This window comes from Haliaeetus leucocephalus, unplaced genomic scaffold, assembly GCF_000737465.1.
Source record: "Haliaeetus leucocephalus isolate CR32 unplaced genomic scaffold, Haliaeetus_leucocephalus-4.0 Scaffold262, whole genome shotgun sequence".
In the NCBI taxonomy this organism is placed as follows: Eukaryota; Metazoa; Chordata; class Aves; order Accipitriformes; family Accipitridae; genus Haliaeetus; species Haliaeetus leucocephalus.
Window position 1 is genome coordinate 6,226,109 of NW_010972698.1, and position 18,058 is coordinate 6,244,166.

At 37.3% G+C, this 18,058-nt stretch overlaps 1 protein-coding gene across 1 annotated transcript in view; it reads right to left on the reverse strand.

Moving 5' to 3' along the window:
• The window catches only part of TENM1 (teneurin transmembrane protein 1), a 251,593-nt gene that overhangs the window by 153,508 nt on the left and 80,027 nt on the right, over positions 1-18,058 (reverse strand). Inside the window, exon 3 of the mRNA XM_010569145.1 lies at positions 7,105-7,345. Coding sequence (XP_010567447.1) covers positions 7,105-7,345 — 241 coding nt within the window. The remainder of the gene's footprint in view (positions 1-7,104; positions 7,346-18,058) is intronic.

Here is an 18,058-nt window from a genome sequence, read left to right on the forward strand (position 1 = left end):
AGATTTGCCTTTGGGAATAGAACTGCTTTGTTAAAATTTCCTCTTTGAGCTGGATTTGCCTTTTGAATCATTCACATAGAATTGCTTCCCTTTATTCACTCATGTTTTTTTTACATAATGTTTGAAAACTTAGCCCTGTGACCTGCTGAGCCTTTCTGAAAAAAGAGTCTGTATCCTTTACTTTTCGCTTCAGTACAGAACAACAAGTGACATGATGCTGACTCACTTGTCTGTTGTTGCTGTAGGCAAGCTAAGCCTGTTAACCAGGTGAATAAACTTTCAAGTCCCTAGGAGAAATCTGGGACAATAATTAAATAAATATAGGACAAGAACAGCTTCTACAATGGAACAGTTCTCCAAAATACAGCTGTCTTCTGGTTTCACTGGCTATTTAATGCTGGAAAAAAAAAAAAAAAAGATAAAACAAAACCTACCACACTGGGGACATAAATTACTCTTGTATAGATCAGTATGGGCTTTATTATTATGATACATGGTGACATCACTACATTAATCCAGTAGTTTTCAAAAGTGCTTTTCTGTGGCTTAGAACTTTCCTTTTGCACTACAACTCAAACAACAGCTGAGTAAAACTGATCAATGTACACAGAGATTTGTGGGGTATGGAAGGAATAAGCTTGTGGTTTGCTCTATTTTTTTTTTTTCAATAAATTCTAAATTTTTGATATGGAAAATGAGAACAATAGTACTTACAATAATATTTACAAAAATTATATAAAGAATAGTATGTAACATTTGCAGAGCACTTTGAAACCACGAATCAAGATGGACAAAAATACCAATATTGTAATTTTGTTGCTTATATTCTGTGGTTAGAAGCATGACCTAAAACAAAGGAAGAAATGAGATAACTGAAGTAGAAGTAGTTGCCCCACAGTTCTCTTTGCCATGAATTTCCACCTGTGGGTATTCATGCATATTCTAACTGACTTTTATTAGCATTTTTGTCTACTTCCAAATACCTACATTCACATGCATATGGTCTAAAGCCAAGCTGTATAGCTACTGTGACAAATAACGCAAATTTTACTTGACAAGAGGTGTATCACATTAACTATGTGTATACTATCTAGTCTTCGAAAACAGATTTCCTAGAAGTAGCTATCCAGGGGATAGATACACATTTCCGGGCAATAACATTACGCATGCATATGTGATTTTCTTTGAAATGAAAAGATAGAATCTTTTGCATATCTCTGACCCTTTCTCACTGTCTCTGTTTTCCAAATCAGCCTAGACCCTTTGTATTAATCTGTAATTATCTTTGTCTTTCAACATTTATATTCAGTCTGTTTCTGGTTTTGTAAATGAAAACACTGTGTTTCACAGAAAGCTAACAGGCTGCTTGCTTATTGGTAGCCATAAAATAACAACATATCTTTACTTTTAGTTATAACGTTATATACTATTCCATTATTCAAAATAATGAGTGAAAAGTATCGGCAGCGTGATTATTCAAGTTACTATATTAAGCCTGCATAAAACCCCTTTAAACATACAAATACTATCCCACTGTTCCAGGGAAGCCCACACTAGAGCTTCTCCCAAAGAAAAAATACAGTAGAGTATAGGAACAATTTAAATTACCTTAATGTCCTTAGTGACTGGATCTCAAATTATTCAAAGGAAGGACCCTCAAGTGCCATTGCTGCTGACATGAAAATTGTACTTCATTGTAGCTGACAAATATTTATATTTTTATTTCCATAAAAGATGCTTTCATTCTCGCATTATTAAATTTAGGGTCATATTTACAGCTTTTATTTTAAGTTCATGGTCATATTTACAGTTTTCAATTTATCTTTTACAATTCAGAAGTCTTAAATATTTTTAGATCTTTTCTGCTGTGCAGTAAAAACACATGGGACTTGGACTGAATTTAAAACCCTTGCCATGTGTCTGTTTTTAATATGGTCAGCCTCTCTGTAGGTTAGATTTATTGTTTAATTAGGTAGAAAATGACAAAAAAGAAGTGAAATGTCATAACAGCAAATACTGACCAACATGACTTGAAGAAAAGATCATAAATGAATCCCTCCCCTGCATTTATTCTTGGAATAACCACAAGTCTGGTCATTTAACTCAAGAGTAGGCTCCATTCGCAAACAAGTTCCTAATGAATTACATTGCTCAAATAGTAATTGTCTCCCTGCTTGGTGGTTTATGATCATTAACACCTGTGTGCCTTGGGAGCTGTAAAAGCCCTTCTGTTTGCTATGGAAACCTTGAACTGGGAAAAAGGAAGGCACAAAAGTGCTTTCGGTATCTCTGCACTGGGGGCAAGATTCACAAGATGGTCAAATGAAGAGACCAAGGAGAAAGAATAAACCTTCCAAGAGCTCACACTGAACCGTGTGAGTGAGTATTTATATATGTACTTTTCGTCTTATTATTTTTGCTTTTAGCACTACTCCAGCTTAAACAGAAAGTGAGTGTGTACAGGTTCCTGTGATTTGAAAGGCTACCAATGTACTTCTTGAAGAGCACAAATACTTATGAGCTTGATTAAAAAAGAACAAGGGAAAACCAAAGTACAGAAAAAATCTCTTGATAAGTGATAGTTGTCAAGATCTCCCCTATACTAAACAGAATTATACACAAGACGATATTTTTAGGAAAATCCAGATAGTCTTAATATGCACCTTAAATAAGTACGCAATACAGAAAGGAATGACTCCATCTATATGATGAGCCGAATAAACTTCTTGAACTCCAAAACTCTCAAAGTTTTTAAGTGTTTAGAGCCATAATCAAACTTTAGGCCTCTGAAATATTGCTGAATAGTAACTAAAACCCATAACTGCCTTGAACCCCAAATACTTCTCTTATTATTCTAGTACTTCAAAGTTTTATATAAATTAATGATAATTGAATCTCAGGTTCATGGTCTGGTACCTCACTGTCCCCTTAGAGGAGCTATTACCATGGTGATAAGATTGCTTAAATTAAGCTGTCTTTTTCCACAGTACTTGGCTCATTGCCAGTGCAGTGAAGGGAGATTTCAGTCCATTCAGCACAGCATTAACCTTACTGCCAACACTGCGAAATGGGTTAGAGGAACTAGAAAGAAATTTTGTTAAAAAAGGAAGGAACAAGAAAATATGTAAAATACTGAAGCACAAAACAGGACTAAAAAAACCCCACTTTGAAACAAAATCAAAATTAGGTAAGTTTTGATATTTAGACAGAAAACTTAAAAATTCAAATGCTTGGGTAATCTAAATGCAAAACTTTACTCAAAATAAGTGTGTGCAATGGTCTATCCATGAGGGAACTGTAACAGACTATAGCAAGGATCAGAAATAATGTCAGGTAAAAAACCCTGTTTAACATCTAGTTTTTTCTTCTTATTTGGGAATTTGACTGAAGTGGGAAAATAAATAGCAAACACCAGAAAAAAAAAAAAAAGAACACAAAAAAAGCAAGATATGGAAACAAATAATGAGTCAACTAACAGGGCATGGAGAAAATGAAAAACACTTCTTTGAATTATCAGGGTTTAATACACACTCAATAAAAAGTAGTAAGCTATGTTCAGATGGGGCTGTCAGAGATAATGACAATGTATTACACTGTAAATCCTAAGATTTGAAACATTAGAGCAAAGTACCTATGAAACCTGAAAAAACAATTATTTTAGTGGAAAGGAAGGGAACAGACAATAGGTTGCAAGTACTTTATTCTGGGGGAGAAGAAAAAAAATCAATTTATATAAGAGCCCAATGACATTATCCTAAAAAAGAGAATCAATGTTTCCTGTGTTTTTATGTGGTGTGAGAGATCCTTGCAGTCTTCTGGCAATACTTACAAATTATTTTTCTGTGTGACAATGAAATTACTGCATGTTCATAAGTCATTTTAATAATATGCTTTTTTCAAAACTGTGTGTGCATGCATACTGACAGAGCCTGTATTTGCATTTACAGGCACATTACGGCACTGAAGGCTGCAGCACAGTCAGTCAGCAGTTTGAGCTGTTATACCTCCTACAGGTACAGCTCTTCTCCAATTTTTTCAACAGCTATTCTATGACATGTCCTCTGAAGTTGTAAAGGTGTTCCTAATTTGTATTTTCATTTGGGTTGCTTTAATCAGAATAATTGCCAGAGTTAGAGAACTGACCTTGGCAATGACATACATCTAGACTATTTTTGGCTTTGCCAAAAGCTTGTGTGAACTTGAACAAGTAATTTTGCCTTTCCAAGTCAGTCTCCTCATTAAACAGTTGGGCAAGTAAGCTGGGTCCTGACAAAACTGCTTCGCGGATTAGTCCATGCATGTAACACCTCTGCATGAAGCACAAACCAGAATTTCTGATTTGCCCTTTTCTATAAAAATATAAGAAAGTTTTACGCTACAAAAAAACGTCCAGAACACACACTTCAGTATACGTCTTTACTGCAGCCCTTTGTGGTCTATTCTAATTACATAAGAATACATGTTTAATCAGAGTGCTGCAAACATTTTCAGAACTACAGAATTTGCTTTTACATAAATATGACACATTACTATTATGAGCAGGCTCATGAACTTGCTTCATTTCTGACTGTCCAGAGTGAACAGGATTTACAGTCACACGATTAGCTCTAGGAAATCTTTTCCTGTCTGAAAATTCTCTAATATTACATGGCTGTAGATAAACCACGCAAACACATGTGCTGTTTATGGATTAACAGGAGATACAGTTGGAAGAAAAGCTGAACATCTGCATTCTCATTTTTGCCTAGTTATTACAGTAGGGAATAAATTACTAAGTCTTCTTTTTGATTGCAAATGTTCCAAATTAAAAAAAAAAATCTGCTTAAATGTACCTATTAGGTAGATTTGGTACTATTAAAGATTTAGCACAGAAACACGGCTGCCATTGACATGTTTCCCTTTATTTGTAGGATTATTTTTAATGGGCAGCTAAACATTAATGGAGAAGGTAAGCAAGAAAATCCAGATATTAGGCCAAAGTATCTGTTCAATTCTAGCTGAATCATTCCCTGTTAAAGGAAGAAAAAAACAAGCTGCAAGCCCTTCTTTTTCTCTAAGGCTGTGTTGTGTACTATAGACTTCTGGGAAGTGGTGATCACAAATGTTTTTTATTACAATTACAATGCTATATCACTTGTCTGCACATAAACTGCAGATACATCTTGGCAAACAGTCTCACAGATTGTACTTTTGGATTATATAGCCTTTCAGCCAGCTTCGCGAGAGGCTGCAGCTAGCTACCAGAGGGTGTATGAAATCAGCTGAAACAACCACCAAAGGGTAGGAATGTGAATCGCTAACGTGTAGCCCACAGTATGTTTTCCAGTCTGAATTCTTAATCCACTGGACAGGCGTTTTGTCAGTGTCCAATTATGTAATTACAGATATAACTATGTATCTATGTATTTGTCCTTTATGAGAAGTTTCAAATTTGCAAAAATAATACGAAACCAGAAAAATTAAACTGAACTCAAGAGAGACTTAAAACTGCAAAATATTTTCCCCAATGAGGTCTGATGAGAATATAGTGAACAGGGATGCAAGAAAGGCTAAACAAGATCTACCTAACTGTTAACTGAAGAGAACCAAAAGGTACTGAATGGGTACAGAATGCCCAGTGATCAGCCTTACATGCGGCAGAAGGTATAGGTATATAAGCTTGTTACACGAGAAATGACAGAGATTTATCTTTATAAAGACTGTGTAAACAGAAGCTTCTAGCTCTAGAAGGAGTAGCTGAACTAAAATTCTGTTTATGTTCACTTTTCTCTTTCTATGCAAAGTTTCCATCCTCCTTGATTCTTTTTGTGATTTGTCCTTAAGACAAATAAGGAATTTTATTTCAGAATGAATCAGTTTATTCTTCAAGCCCAACTTAATAGCCTTTCAGAGAGGAAAAAATTAATTCGACACTTCTGATTAGCAGCAGTTAATTGTATAAAGATGTATACTAAAATTAAGTTTTGTAATAAAATAAAATCAACCTTTTTATAGAACAAAATTTTAGTAATTAATTGTGATAACTGGCCCTTGGACATATGCGTATCAAAAAGAAAACATTTCTGTGCATAATGCCTTATATTCTCTGGATCAGATTAGTTGGATGCTAGACATTCATCTGTTCCACCAAACACAACTTTCACAGAGTCATGCACTTTACGTGTTTTAAAATACCAAAACCCAAAGCAAACCCTAGTCTTCTTGGTGGTCCGTTCACAATGAAGAGGAAGAAGGTTGTAGAAAATCAAGGGCTCCTTTTAAGCATCAAGTCAGCAAACACAGCTGTAGTTGAAAGCCATCAAATTAGCTAATACTTATCACGAACAAAAAAAGCTTATTGTAGCCAAAAAGTCAGAGGAAACTGCGTCTACCCCTGTGGCAGAACTCTTGGTACTGAAACACGGGTTTTCTGAATACAGAATATATTTGCTTTCAATTATTTTTCAGAGTAGATTATTTGCGTAAATTGTGATTGATCCCGAAGTTGAACCCCCCCTTCCCCAGCTCCCAGAGGTAAGGCTCTCCATGCTCAATACCTGCCTTGGGCCTGTATCGTTTCTCCATTACCAAATGATTATCAAATTATATTCTTTGTGTATATATGCAATAAAGTGTTTAAATACACATTGAAGGAGATACTGTTTTAGTATTATTTCCTATCTTTTCTTATCCACAGGAAAGCTACCACCTGAAGACTGACTGACTCCAGAGGTGCCAGAGTACACCGATTAAACAAAACTTCTATTTGCTGATTACAACATGGCCCTGGGAGAATGTGGGAAGGTGAGACAAGTACACAAGCACAAATCCTGAGTGCACACAACTCTAAAATACCTATGTAATCTACACACCTTAAGGAGATCAATGTCTTCCCAAACTTAGCAAAACACGTGCTTTTATGAGCATTGGTGATCTAGGTGAATCAAGTAAATAACGCCTCAAGTGGCTACACGACACGGCCTCAAATCAAAAGGCACTGGCATGTCCTGAATGAGAAACTTGTAATTCCCCATCACCATCAATGTCAGGCCTCCCCTCCATCTTTTTTTTTTTTTTTCCCCCCAAACATTTGAGATATGTTGTGTACAACAGGTTGGCGCGTACCTGGTTTCCAGCGGTATGTTGCTGTTCAAGACCCAGCTGTTATGGAGATGCACCGAATCTTGGGTACTGGTGGGGGGAGTCGGGGCAGCAGGACTGGGCTGGCTGCGGGTGGTCATTGACCTTCTCTGGAGAGAATCGGCTGTCGGAGGTGGTTTTCGGGCACAGGTGCATGCGTGCGGTGGTGGAGGCGGCGGCGGGAGGGGTCTGAAGGTGAACTGGTTATGTGGGCTACCTGGCATATCTGAAACGACAAAGAAAAGGCAAAGAAACCCACAGAGGGTTATTATTTCAAAAAGATCAAGAGAGCATGACCATGATGTAATAGTTATTGGGATTAAGGCATGGTGCTTTATCATGTTGTTAACCCAGCTGCCTGTAAAATGTTGCTGCAATGTGAAATAATTTAAAATATAATACTCTACTGCAATGGAGAATATCAGATAGAGACACACACCCTCCAGCACTGTAGTTCAGTAGTTCAAGAAAAAAAACAAAAAAAGAAAAAGGAAAAAAAAATATGACCTAGCATTCTCTTAATTTGTCATAGGATTTTCTGGGGATGAGGGTAAGGAACAAATAAATCAAGTTGACATTGAATTGCAGCACAGATACCAACTGATTTCATGAAGTATAATTCTCATTTAAGAACACCTGTGAAAGAAACAGACACAGTATAAGAATTAGTCTTGCGCTTCAAATCAAGAGAGAAAATAATTGAGCAACTCCTACCACCTAACAAACATCTTTCCTAAAAGGAGGTTAACACATTTCTGTGAGTCTGTTACTGCACTTGTTAAATGAGACCTGGGAAAAAGCCCTATTAAAGCCTACCTGAAGCACTAATGACCCAGATACCCAGAGAAAAGGTTTTATGGCAGCTAAAGGCAGATGAGCTGGCAAGGAGCTCGCAACCACCGGCCCAGGCTGTGAAGGAGGTGGAGTGAAAGACGTGTGTGGTGGGTACCCTGCTACCTGCGCTGCCGCTGCCCTGCGGGACCCCCAGCGCTGCCCTCCAGCACCCGAGAGGGACGCTGGAACCGTACAGCTCCTGCCCTGTGCTAACACCGCTACGCGGCTTTAGGGTAGCTCAGCCTGTCCCAGTGAGCTTGAAGCCTCCTGCGAAAGACAGCGAAGATACAAATGTGCTATAACGGTATTTTAAAGGGACGATAAAATCTTGTTTTCTCTACTTCCCACAAGAGTCTGCAAAGCCTCTCAGTACAGCAAGAAACACAGCTATGGAGAATTGAGGCAAGAAATTCCTTTTCAAAGGAACAATAACAAATACTTTGCAAAGAAGATGCTGATAAAAACTGCTGCCAGTTTGGGTGAACTGTGAAGCTATTAACCTGAAACTCTTCCAGCTAATTTACCTCAGTGCCTAATGCGGCTTTGTCCCATTTCTATACTCACCCTCACTTTCCCTTGTACCTTAGCAGATGTCCAGTTAAATTTGCACAAAACCAGCTGGAGCAGAGCTCTGATGAATCTGCAAAAATTCCCTGCAAGGAACTGTTGTTGCCATCCATTTACAACACATGCTTTCTTTAAATTATGACATGATGTGTCTTCAAGGTGAAAGACGAAAGTGTGCCCCTTCCCTTCTTGGAATGGCTCGTGGAAAAAAAGCACGTTTTTTTCTCCGTGACGGTCACAATTTACCCCAACTGGAGAAACGAGGTTGTTTAGTGCTCCACATAAGCTTTTCTATGCTGTGGTAAGCAAAGCTGTCACGGATTTGGCCCAGGCTTAATCCTTTTAATTTCATTGATCTTTTATCAAGGCAGCATTCTTACAGTTGCATTAGGGTTTACGCTGTAATATTAGTTTGCATATACCAGAAAAGCATTTCTAAGCATATTAGAAAATTGGAGACCTCAGTAAATTAAATCACTGGAGTCAACAGTCCAGAGCTCTGAAATAATCTGCTAAGGCACTTTCATATAATAATTAATCTCAGTAAATCCTGTATCCTGCTATTTTAGAATTGAAAGCTACCCAAATTTTGGACATAATATTTGATGTCCAGCATCCTCAAGTATTTCATCAATGACATTCCCTTACTTAGTGGTATCAATCTTAAATCCATGCTACAGAAAATTTGCAGGATTATTACACATCCTGTAATTTGCATGACAAGCCATTTTAATGTTGTGCCACTGCCCTGTTAGAAAATTGCTGATCTTTGCCAGGACATGCAGTTAGACTCCACAAGGTACATCAAAAGCTATGCAGTAAATGCCAAGCTACCAAGGTGACTGCTTCTCTAGGTAAATGGGAAAAAAACCTGTATAATCCATATGGCAACGCATCTTTTAGTTCCCTTCTTCCTCTTTTATCTGTACTGTCCCTATCCTGTCAATAGCACACAATTATCTGACAAATAGTTTAGTTTGTTCCATGCAATAGCCTGGTTCTGCTTTGTGAACCATAAAGTATTTCTGGTTGGTAGGGTACCTTATATCTCCCAGCGCAATTTATCACAATACATTAACACATCAGATTTCCTGGGGGATTCCTTTTTAATTATCACACTCGTCACCCCTTCATCCAGCTACTGGCATCACAGAAAACCGCACATCAGATTCTGAAGTATTTTGATGATTTAAAGACAAGTCTTCGGCATCAGACCTTCACTGCAAATTCATTATGTTGAGAATCAGCCTGAGTTTCCAATTAGTTTTTACAGACTTTCTAATTTGGAAAAGTTATTTTTATTTTCCTTGAAACTAAGTCTACATCTCATTAACTTTACTTTTATACCACAAAAAGTGTTGCTTGGGATATAAAGCAGCATTATGTCTAAATATGCACATTTACGGTTCTTCAGGACTCTGAATAAACAGTAGACTCCATAAAATAACTTAATGCAAAACCATTTAAATACCTAAAAAGTGGTATTACACAAGATAATTTGTCTAAAGCCAACAAGTTCCCAAAATGTATGGAGTGATATAGAAATTAGCTTAGCTATCAATTTTTATCCCATTGCTATTGTTCAGCATAATGCTATCCATAACAACTCCTGTTTTTATTTTTAATGGTTGCTAATAATTTTCAGGTTATTAAATTTTTTTTACATCAAAAAGTCTATGTATGATATGCAAATACAGCGTTATTTGTTTTCAATGTGTTCATTGACATGGTAGAAGTTTCCATTCATCTAAAAAATTAACTATAAAACATGATTTCAGCTCAAACTTTACATTTACAACAATTTGCTTTAAATCAGATTTTCATCTGAGGAACATCCGAACCAGAAGAGATGCTCTTGGTCCTCACTATCGACCTTCTAATTCTGCCCTTTCATTAAAGGCCCCCCCCCCCCCCTTTTTTTTTTTTTTTTTACAGACAGAAGAGGCTGTTTAGAAAACATCTAAATTCTTTCCCCTGAGAATTCATTATTTTTAAATAGTTCTCTCATTTCAGCAAAGCACATCTAGAACTGTGATGTTTCCTGAAAAGATCTATACAATACTCTGCTTCTTTGCTGTGCATTGGATCTGCTTTGTTTTACTCTAACTTGCACCCCCCCATCCACTCCACAAACTCCACTTAAACTTCTTTTCCTGCACTTTTTTTTCCCCCTTTTCCATTTTTAGGGTTTTTGTTTTCATTCCTCAATAACAATGTTGATTTGTTTGGCTCCTCTATTTTGAGACACTTCCCAAACTCCATGCACTCACTCCAAAAGAGAAACCGCTGTATTTATGCCAGCTATAAACAAGAAAAACTCCTTGTAATTCTGCTAGCTTGAAGGTTTTCTACTTGCTCTCCTTTCTTGGAAGTTTGAAGGGAGGAGTTCTGCTTCTGTCCTGAACGTTTCGTCTCCTTTGGTTCTGACTCATTCTTTTGGATGGCCCTGGATCAATATTGAACACGCGCTGCTCCATGGCAGTTGTATAATGGAGCTTGATACCCTACAGTTCCGGAGTGCAGACCTCAACAGCTCCTCCTTCACCTGCCGAGTTCTACTACTACTGCTTTTTCCTTCACGAGATACAATAATTCAGATCTTGCCTTCTTACTAGGCCTCTTCAGAAAGTGGGAAGTTAGTTAACTTAGACACTTCCCTTACTCTGCCGTGTTGGCCGAGTGCTGCCATTCTGCTCAAAAGTTATTGGAGACACAGACCAATGGACAAGAGCAGCATTAACATAAACTCATTTTCCTTCAGAGTCAGTCTAAAATGCCTTTGTAATCATAAACATGTAGCCAAATTGCTTTACAGACTGACAAAAATGAAATAAGCAGCTTTATCAACTAGTTAGCACCTGATTAAAAATTAGTTTTGAAAGTAAGCCAGGCCTTTGCTGAAGTATTTTCCTAACAGTTTTGAAGTACACTTTACTATATTTTTTGGATCCACATAGAAAGAAGGGGTAATTGAACTGTTTTATCATTTACTGACAAGACTACAATAGCCTGTATCGTTACTAAGTATATCAGAGAGAATATATTAAAAAGCAATGAACCTTAAAAGGTTTGCATCTAACCTATAGTGCTTTTGAGATGTTTTAATTTTTTCAGTTCCTAAATTCATTATTTATTGGTATGTTTGGATTTTTTTGTTCTTTTTTTAACTAGACTTATCTCAGCTGAGTATGAATTCACTTGCAATCCATTATTTAATGAATGACATAGCAACATATGTTCAGAGAGTTCAGTTTATTTAAAACTTCTATGGGTATACTACCGCTCAGTTACAAACCAATCTGTAATTTTTTTCTCAAGCAGAGATGAAAGACCATAAGGTGCACTGAAGAACTGGAAAAGATTCAGTGCAGGGAAGACAGAGAATCAGAATGCTTAAGACTAGAGCTAAAAAGCACAGAATAAAAATTCTCAATTTTACAATGAGATTTATGCTCTGGGTCCAAGAAGACAAACTAAGAATTAGATGTAGGTGCTACCATTGCAGAGTGCTGGTTCTGCTACCTGTTAATATACTTACTGATGTTGTGCAAGTCTTTACACCCTTTCCTTCCATTCTAAATTTAAAATTATTCTTTTTCTATGTATGCACCAACGACCTTACTAAGCCCCTAATTATTTGTTGCCTATCTCTGAATTCCTTTACTTTTTGCTGTCACATATTTTGAGAAAAGGTGAATATGAAGAAAAATACCGTGTATGAAATTGCTCTATTGAGGTATAAATTCACGTTGTGTTTCAATAATCTATTCTACACTTGCTCCTTCTGATGTAGCTCAATATTTAGTTGGCCAACCTTACTTGCAAAATCCTTTGCTTTGAGAACTTTGTCAGACCACTAGGATATAAAAGTACCTAACCAGTACCTTTAATACCAATTTACCTTTAGATTATTGTTTTGCTGTATCTGACTTTCTTCTTGGCCTTACTACACAGTAAATCTTCCAGAATATGAAATATCAAACATCTCTAAAGAATTCTACAGACCATACGGTTTTATGCAAAATAAAGTTTACAATGTAATGAAAGCTTATAAACTAAAGGTCATATGGACTCAAAGTTTACACATGAAGTAAAAGAGATTTAGAGACCTCCAGAGACCAATACCACTTCCCACCACAGCCTACTGACTCATGCCCACGGAGCTCTGAGCTCGCCGCTGCCGCAGCAGATTTTCCTTGCTGAGCAGGTTGGGACAGCCCAGACCAGACTGAGGGAGGGAGGGACCAGTTCAGCACTGGGGACCACTAAGGGGCTCTGGGCCCTTTATTTATCAGTACAGGTGTGCCTTCAAATAGCCAAGTATATAATTCCATACCATACTGCCACTCTAAGAGTAAAATGAATCCTACATATTATTATTTAGGCTGTGCTGAAAACCCAGCACTTCACTTCCAAAGAAAAATTAACAGAGATCTTATGCCATGTACTTTGATTGGCGTCAATGAGCATAAAATACAGCTGGATTTACTTTATAATAATGTAATGATGTCAAAGAAATGATGTATAACACTTAAAACACTCCGTCCAATGTGTTCATATGGATCCCATTAAATGTTTCCTTTACATTCTCTGTATCACGTATGTTCAATTCCCTTGAATCCCTTACAATTATACACACGCACATACAATAACAGCTTCTAACTAGTAATTTGTGGATCACTTTAACAAAAAGAGATTTGGGAAAATAAGAATTCTAATAATTTCCTGATGCTAACAGAAACTTACTTCTCTTTCAACTTTTCCGAGTTTAGCCATATTTAAAAATGAAATATGATGGCAATTAAACTATTTTTTAAAACACAAGAAACATTTACATTGAATGTTGTATGGTCTAACTATGTAGGAAAAAAATTTATCCTGCATATAAGCTACAAGGACAGTAAAGACTTCTTACGATAGCTGTGCAGCACTTCCTTTTCTATTTTCACATTAAAGTCAAAACTTGTACTGTAAGACCTAAGTGACCATATTTTGTAAACACTCATAATGGACCTCATTCTAAGACACTTTACAAAAAGATTATTACCCAGTTTTGAACACCAGAGTAAAAAGGAATGAGAGCATCGCCAGCAGGTCCCTCTTTAAAACATTGTTGCTTTTACAGAAGTGAATGTTTTATGTTTCTTTTACTCTGTTTAATACAATCTCTTGTGAAATAGTGCTAAACTCAGCTGAAATGTCTTCTGGAGTCCATATTTATTTAGGTAGACTAATGTGAGCCTGGGATTATTCCCATTATTTTAATTTACATTTTTGGTCCACTTCTAACAAACAAATCCTGGATTACTTAAAGTCTACTAGAAAATCTTCAGAAATCAAATAGTATAAATGGACTTTATAACCTGCATATGGTATTAAGTATCACTGCCTTAAAACTTCTAGCATAAGGAATTTTCATTAGCAAGAGTTTTGTATTTGTCAGTAATTTGCCATTACTGTTGCATGTCAGGATCGTAACACTGCTGAGCTCTGTTTCTGGTAAAACATCAATTAGTGGCATGATAAAAGTGAAAAAAGAAAAAAAACCCAAAACCCGAACACTGGAGATCTCATAGTGTTTTGGAAAATAAATCAGAAGTGTCTCAAAAGTGTCTCTGCAAACAAACTGTTTCTTGACTCAGCTGCAGGAAGACGTGGAAGAATTTTTCAGGCAAAAGAACAGAGGTTAGAACTCATTAGAGAAGGAAAGGCAGTGATTTATCCCTAGGGAACTATCACATGTCCACCTTTTCCAACTTTGCTGCTAGGATGCATTTAACAATATTCTGCCTTTTCAAGACTTAAAAAATTCTGGCATCTGGCATCTTTGTACTGTATACTTAACTTGTCAATTTTACTTTGTAAAATTCTTGAAATAAGACTGATATATTTTTTTTTTTAATGTATGTGTGGGGGAGTGTTTTTGTTTTTTCTGATGGTAGAAATGTTAATGTACTCAAACCAAAAGAAGGGCTTGTGGGCCCAAAGCCCGCTTTTTTTCTCCAGCTGTATCAGCTGGTGCAATGAAAGACATTACCTTTCCTGACAAATTTTGCATCACTTAGAGGCACTTATATCTGTAGACCGTTAGAGCTACGACAGCACTAATCCTCCTTAATTAACTCCATCACTCAGTGTTTTAACTTGGGAGCCTGATTGCTGAATTTTGGATATAAACAATGCACTATAAGATGCCACTCTCTGTGCTGTAGTTTGTAACTAGGAATGAGTTTCACATTACAATGCTGTGTACTGTGGATAAGATGCAAGTTTTAAAAGTTATCATGGAGAAGCACCGACAATATGTACACACTGATGCGTGTTCATATAAAATAAACATTTCCAGAGGGGACTGAAGAGCTAGAGCTCCTGAGGTGCTTTTACTCCGCTGAACTGTCTGAATTATAGCTTTGGTCTACAGGACTTCTTCATATAGCTGTCAAATACTAATGCACTCTATGTATAATATTTACGTGAAAAACATTATTGCATTTATGTGAAATGCTCACATTTACGTCAATTAATATGACAAATTCGAAAGGAAACTATCCCACTCACTCCCTTCCATCTTCTTCGTTGCAGGCGGTACATCCGTCAGATTCTCTCAAACACCCATCCAGTTGAGACAGGACTCCTCTTAAACCACTACAGTCTGTTCCAACACAAGACAAGCCCATTGGTGCTTGAGTCACAGAGGTCAAGGACAAAACGTGAAGGGAGCAGAAAAGCAGCATTCCAATTACGATGGAGACCGAGGGAACAACCTAAACTATCAGCTCAGGCTTCCAGTGGTTTGTTTAGCAGATCAAGCGGCTGCTGGTACAATTAACAACACACAGCATTCAAAGGATAGAAATGGAGACTGACAGCTCCCAGCCAGCTTAAAGGTGATATTTTCAGGAGAATGCCTAATTCCTGCCATTACTTAAAAGTGGTGGGTTCAGTCAATATCACAAGTTGTAACTTCTATCAGTGGCAACTCACAGGGGACAGTACAATCACTATTCTAAAACTCTGAACAAGCGGGAGAGATTATAGCTTACAGGGTAAGCATATCATCCAGGTTTACAAAAGCCAGGCAGTTACAAGTAGCCTGGCAGCAAATTTTGATGACCTTAGAGGTGAACAGATTTTGATTAAAGAGCAGTTTATGATTGGTAAAATAGGTTGCAAGCAGCCACGGCTGTAAAAATTAATGTTTCCCCAGTTATTGATGGTTTTCGGCAGAGTGATATATATTCAAGTTTTGGCCTTTGTGTCATTAAATTCATTAGCTGTGAGGGCCTTCTGAAAGGGATCTATGGGTAATGGAATTAGCAACTATAAATCATACTGAAATACACAGTGTATTTAGCCCAGTAGTTCAGTGGGAATATCATGGATACAGACATATTAAGCCACTTTGTCACCAACCTCTCTACAGTGGATGATAACCTTCCCTGCCTGCCTCTCGCCTGCTTCATCTGTGTTCCTGTTCCTCTGCAACATTTTTAGGAAAACAGACTGCCTGAGGCCATGCCCCGTTACAGACCCAAATAATGTAAAACCCTGCAGCATTGGAGTTCACTGCACTGCGATGGCTGAGGTGAAGACTCCTCCATTTTAGTGCTCGCCTTCTCAAGGCTGGGGGCAGTGACATGAGTCCTACCAGTTGACTGAAGTACAGAATCCCGTTCAACTTAAAGCCCAGCCATAAGAGAGATTGGTTTGTTGATTCATATTTTTGTAAATACAAAATATTCCGTGGCTCTACAGAGATACGGAAAGATGATAAGCACTAAGTCATAGCTAAACCTGATAGTTGCATCAGGACCCAAACGCAAGCACTGATGAGCATGTTCATGCACATTCCTGAAATTAGTGGGGGCAAGATCCCAAGCACATCTCCTATTTATTTGGACTCAGACAGAGCTAGCTCTTTCTTGGCAGCACTGCAAACTTACTCTAACTTTACTTCAAAATTTAGTGCCTGAACTTTCTGGCTTCGAGGATGAATCACACTTCAGCTTCTCCCACCTGGATAGATAAAGGCTTTGCCCAGGACACCTAACTCTCTGCCCTCCAGATTATCATGTGAAATCCAGACATCCAGCATGTCTCCTGACATTATTTTGCAGGGCTAATTGAAAAAGCTAGATCCATTTTTATGATCAATACCACAAACAGATGTAGAAGCTTGAAGCTTTTCTGGATCATTCAGTAATTGTCTCTACCCCCATGTATTTACTTCATTTTTAAGACAGTCCTTTTAGAAAGGTATTAATGAGGGAACACTGGGACAAATATAGACTAGCTTCTATTTTCATAATATTCTCAAGAACATGTTTATAGCTTAAATAGGAAAATGAAAGTCTCCATTTTATTCAGTAAAACAGTATTCCATATTGTTTTATTATGGGTTTCACCTTCACATTAAATTGCTTGATATGAACATCTTTACAGATATTTCCGGTGACTGTTATAAGATTATAGGGAGGATTAAAAAAATAATTCATTTTTCTGTGGTTATATAGTAACTTGTGGAGGGGCAGAAAAAGCTGTCAAATGTATCCATAACATGTAAACATATGTAGAATTTAACTGTGGCTCTATATGCGTATCTATCTCAAATTCATCAAAATAATACTAATGTAGCAGTGTTTTATAAATAAATACTACGAAATATTTCTCTTGACAGAAGATTTTGCAACTAGATGTGTGTAGACACTGTAGCCAGTTATATAGACCACGATGTCTGCAAGAGTACTGCATAAAGCCGTAGATAGGGCTGAACATCACATTCAGCTGGAGGATACAGAGGAGCACAACGCACGGTCATCACACTGAAATAAGATAAAAATTACTTTAGGCCATATCATGGCATCGGGTTTTTCGAAGTAGATTTGGGCATTCTATAGAAAAGTTTACTTCTAGACTGTTTCCCTGCCTTCCTGGGGAGGAGGCGTAGTGGTGCAGCGATGGTCCAGGGGGACCATAGCAGTGCTGGGGCCACTTGGGTGGCTTTGCTCTACAGGAGCAGAGAATTAAAAGACAGCTTGCTCAAAGCTGGCTGCTTCAGATCAAATATCCCTTGACCTACAAGGTTCAAACAGAATTCACCATAAATCACTGGGCTTCATCTGATTATAAATCTGTGTGCCCTGTACTGGCTCTGCAGCAATGATTTCCGCTGTATTCTCCGAGATTTAATTTTAAAGTGATTCTTCTTTCTCTGTAGACTGTACAGGGTAGCAGAGTTCTTTGTTACTACAATTTTCTGCTAGCTATTTTGGATAATCAGAGAGAAAACTTTATAGAGAAGCAAGCTACCAACCAGTAAAATGAGCGGCTTTTGGTGAAACTGATAATGGTTTTATCTGGCTCTTCCTGAATGACTGCATATACATTCAAACTTGTTATATAAATTAGAAACATGATGCACTACTCTTCCTGAAGTCGAGAAGAGACTTCCACTTCATCTTAGTGGAGGTTAGTTTTAAACACAGTTGATGAATTGACAAGCAGCAAGTATGTGTGCTTATTACTGGTCAAGAAATAT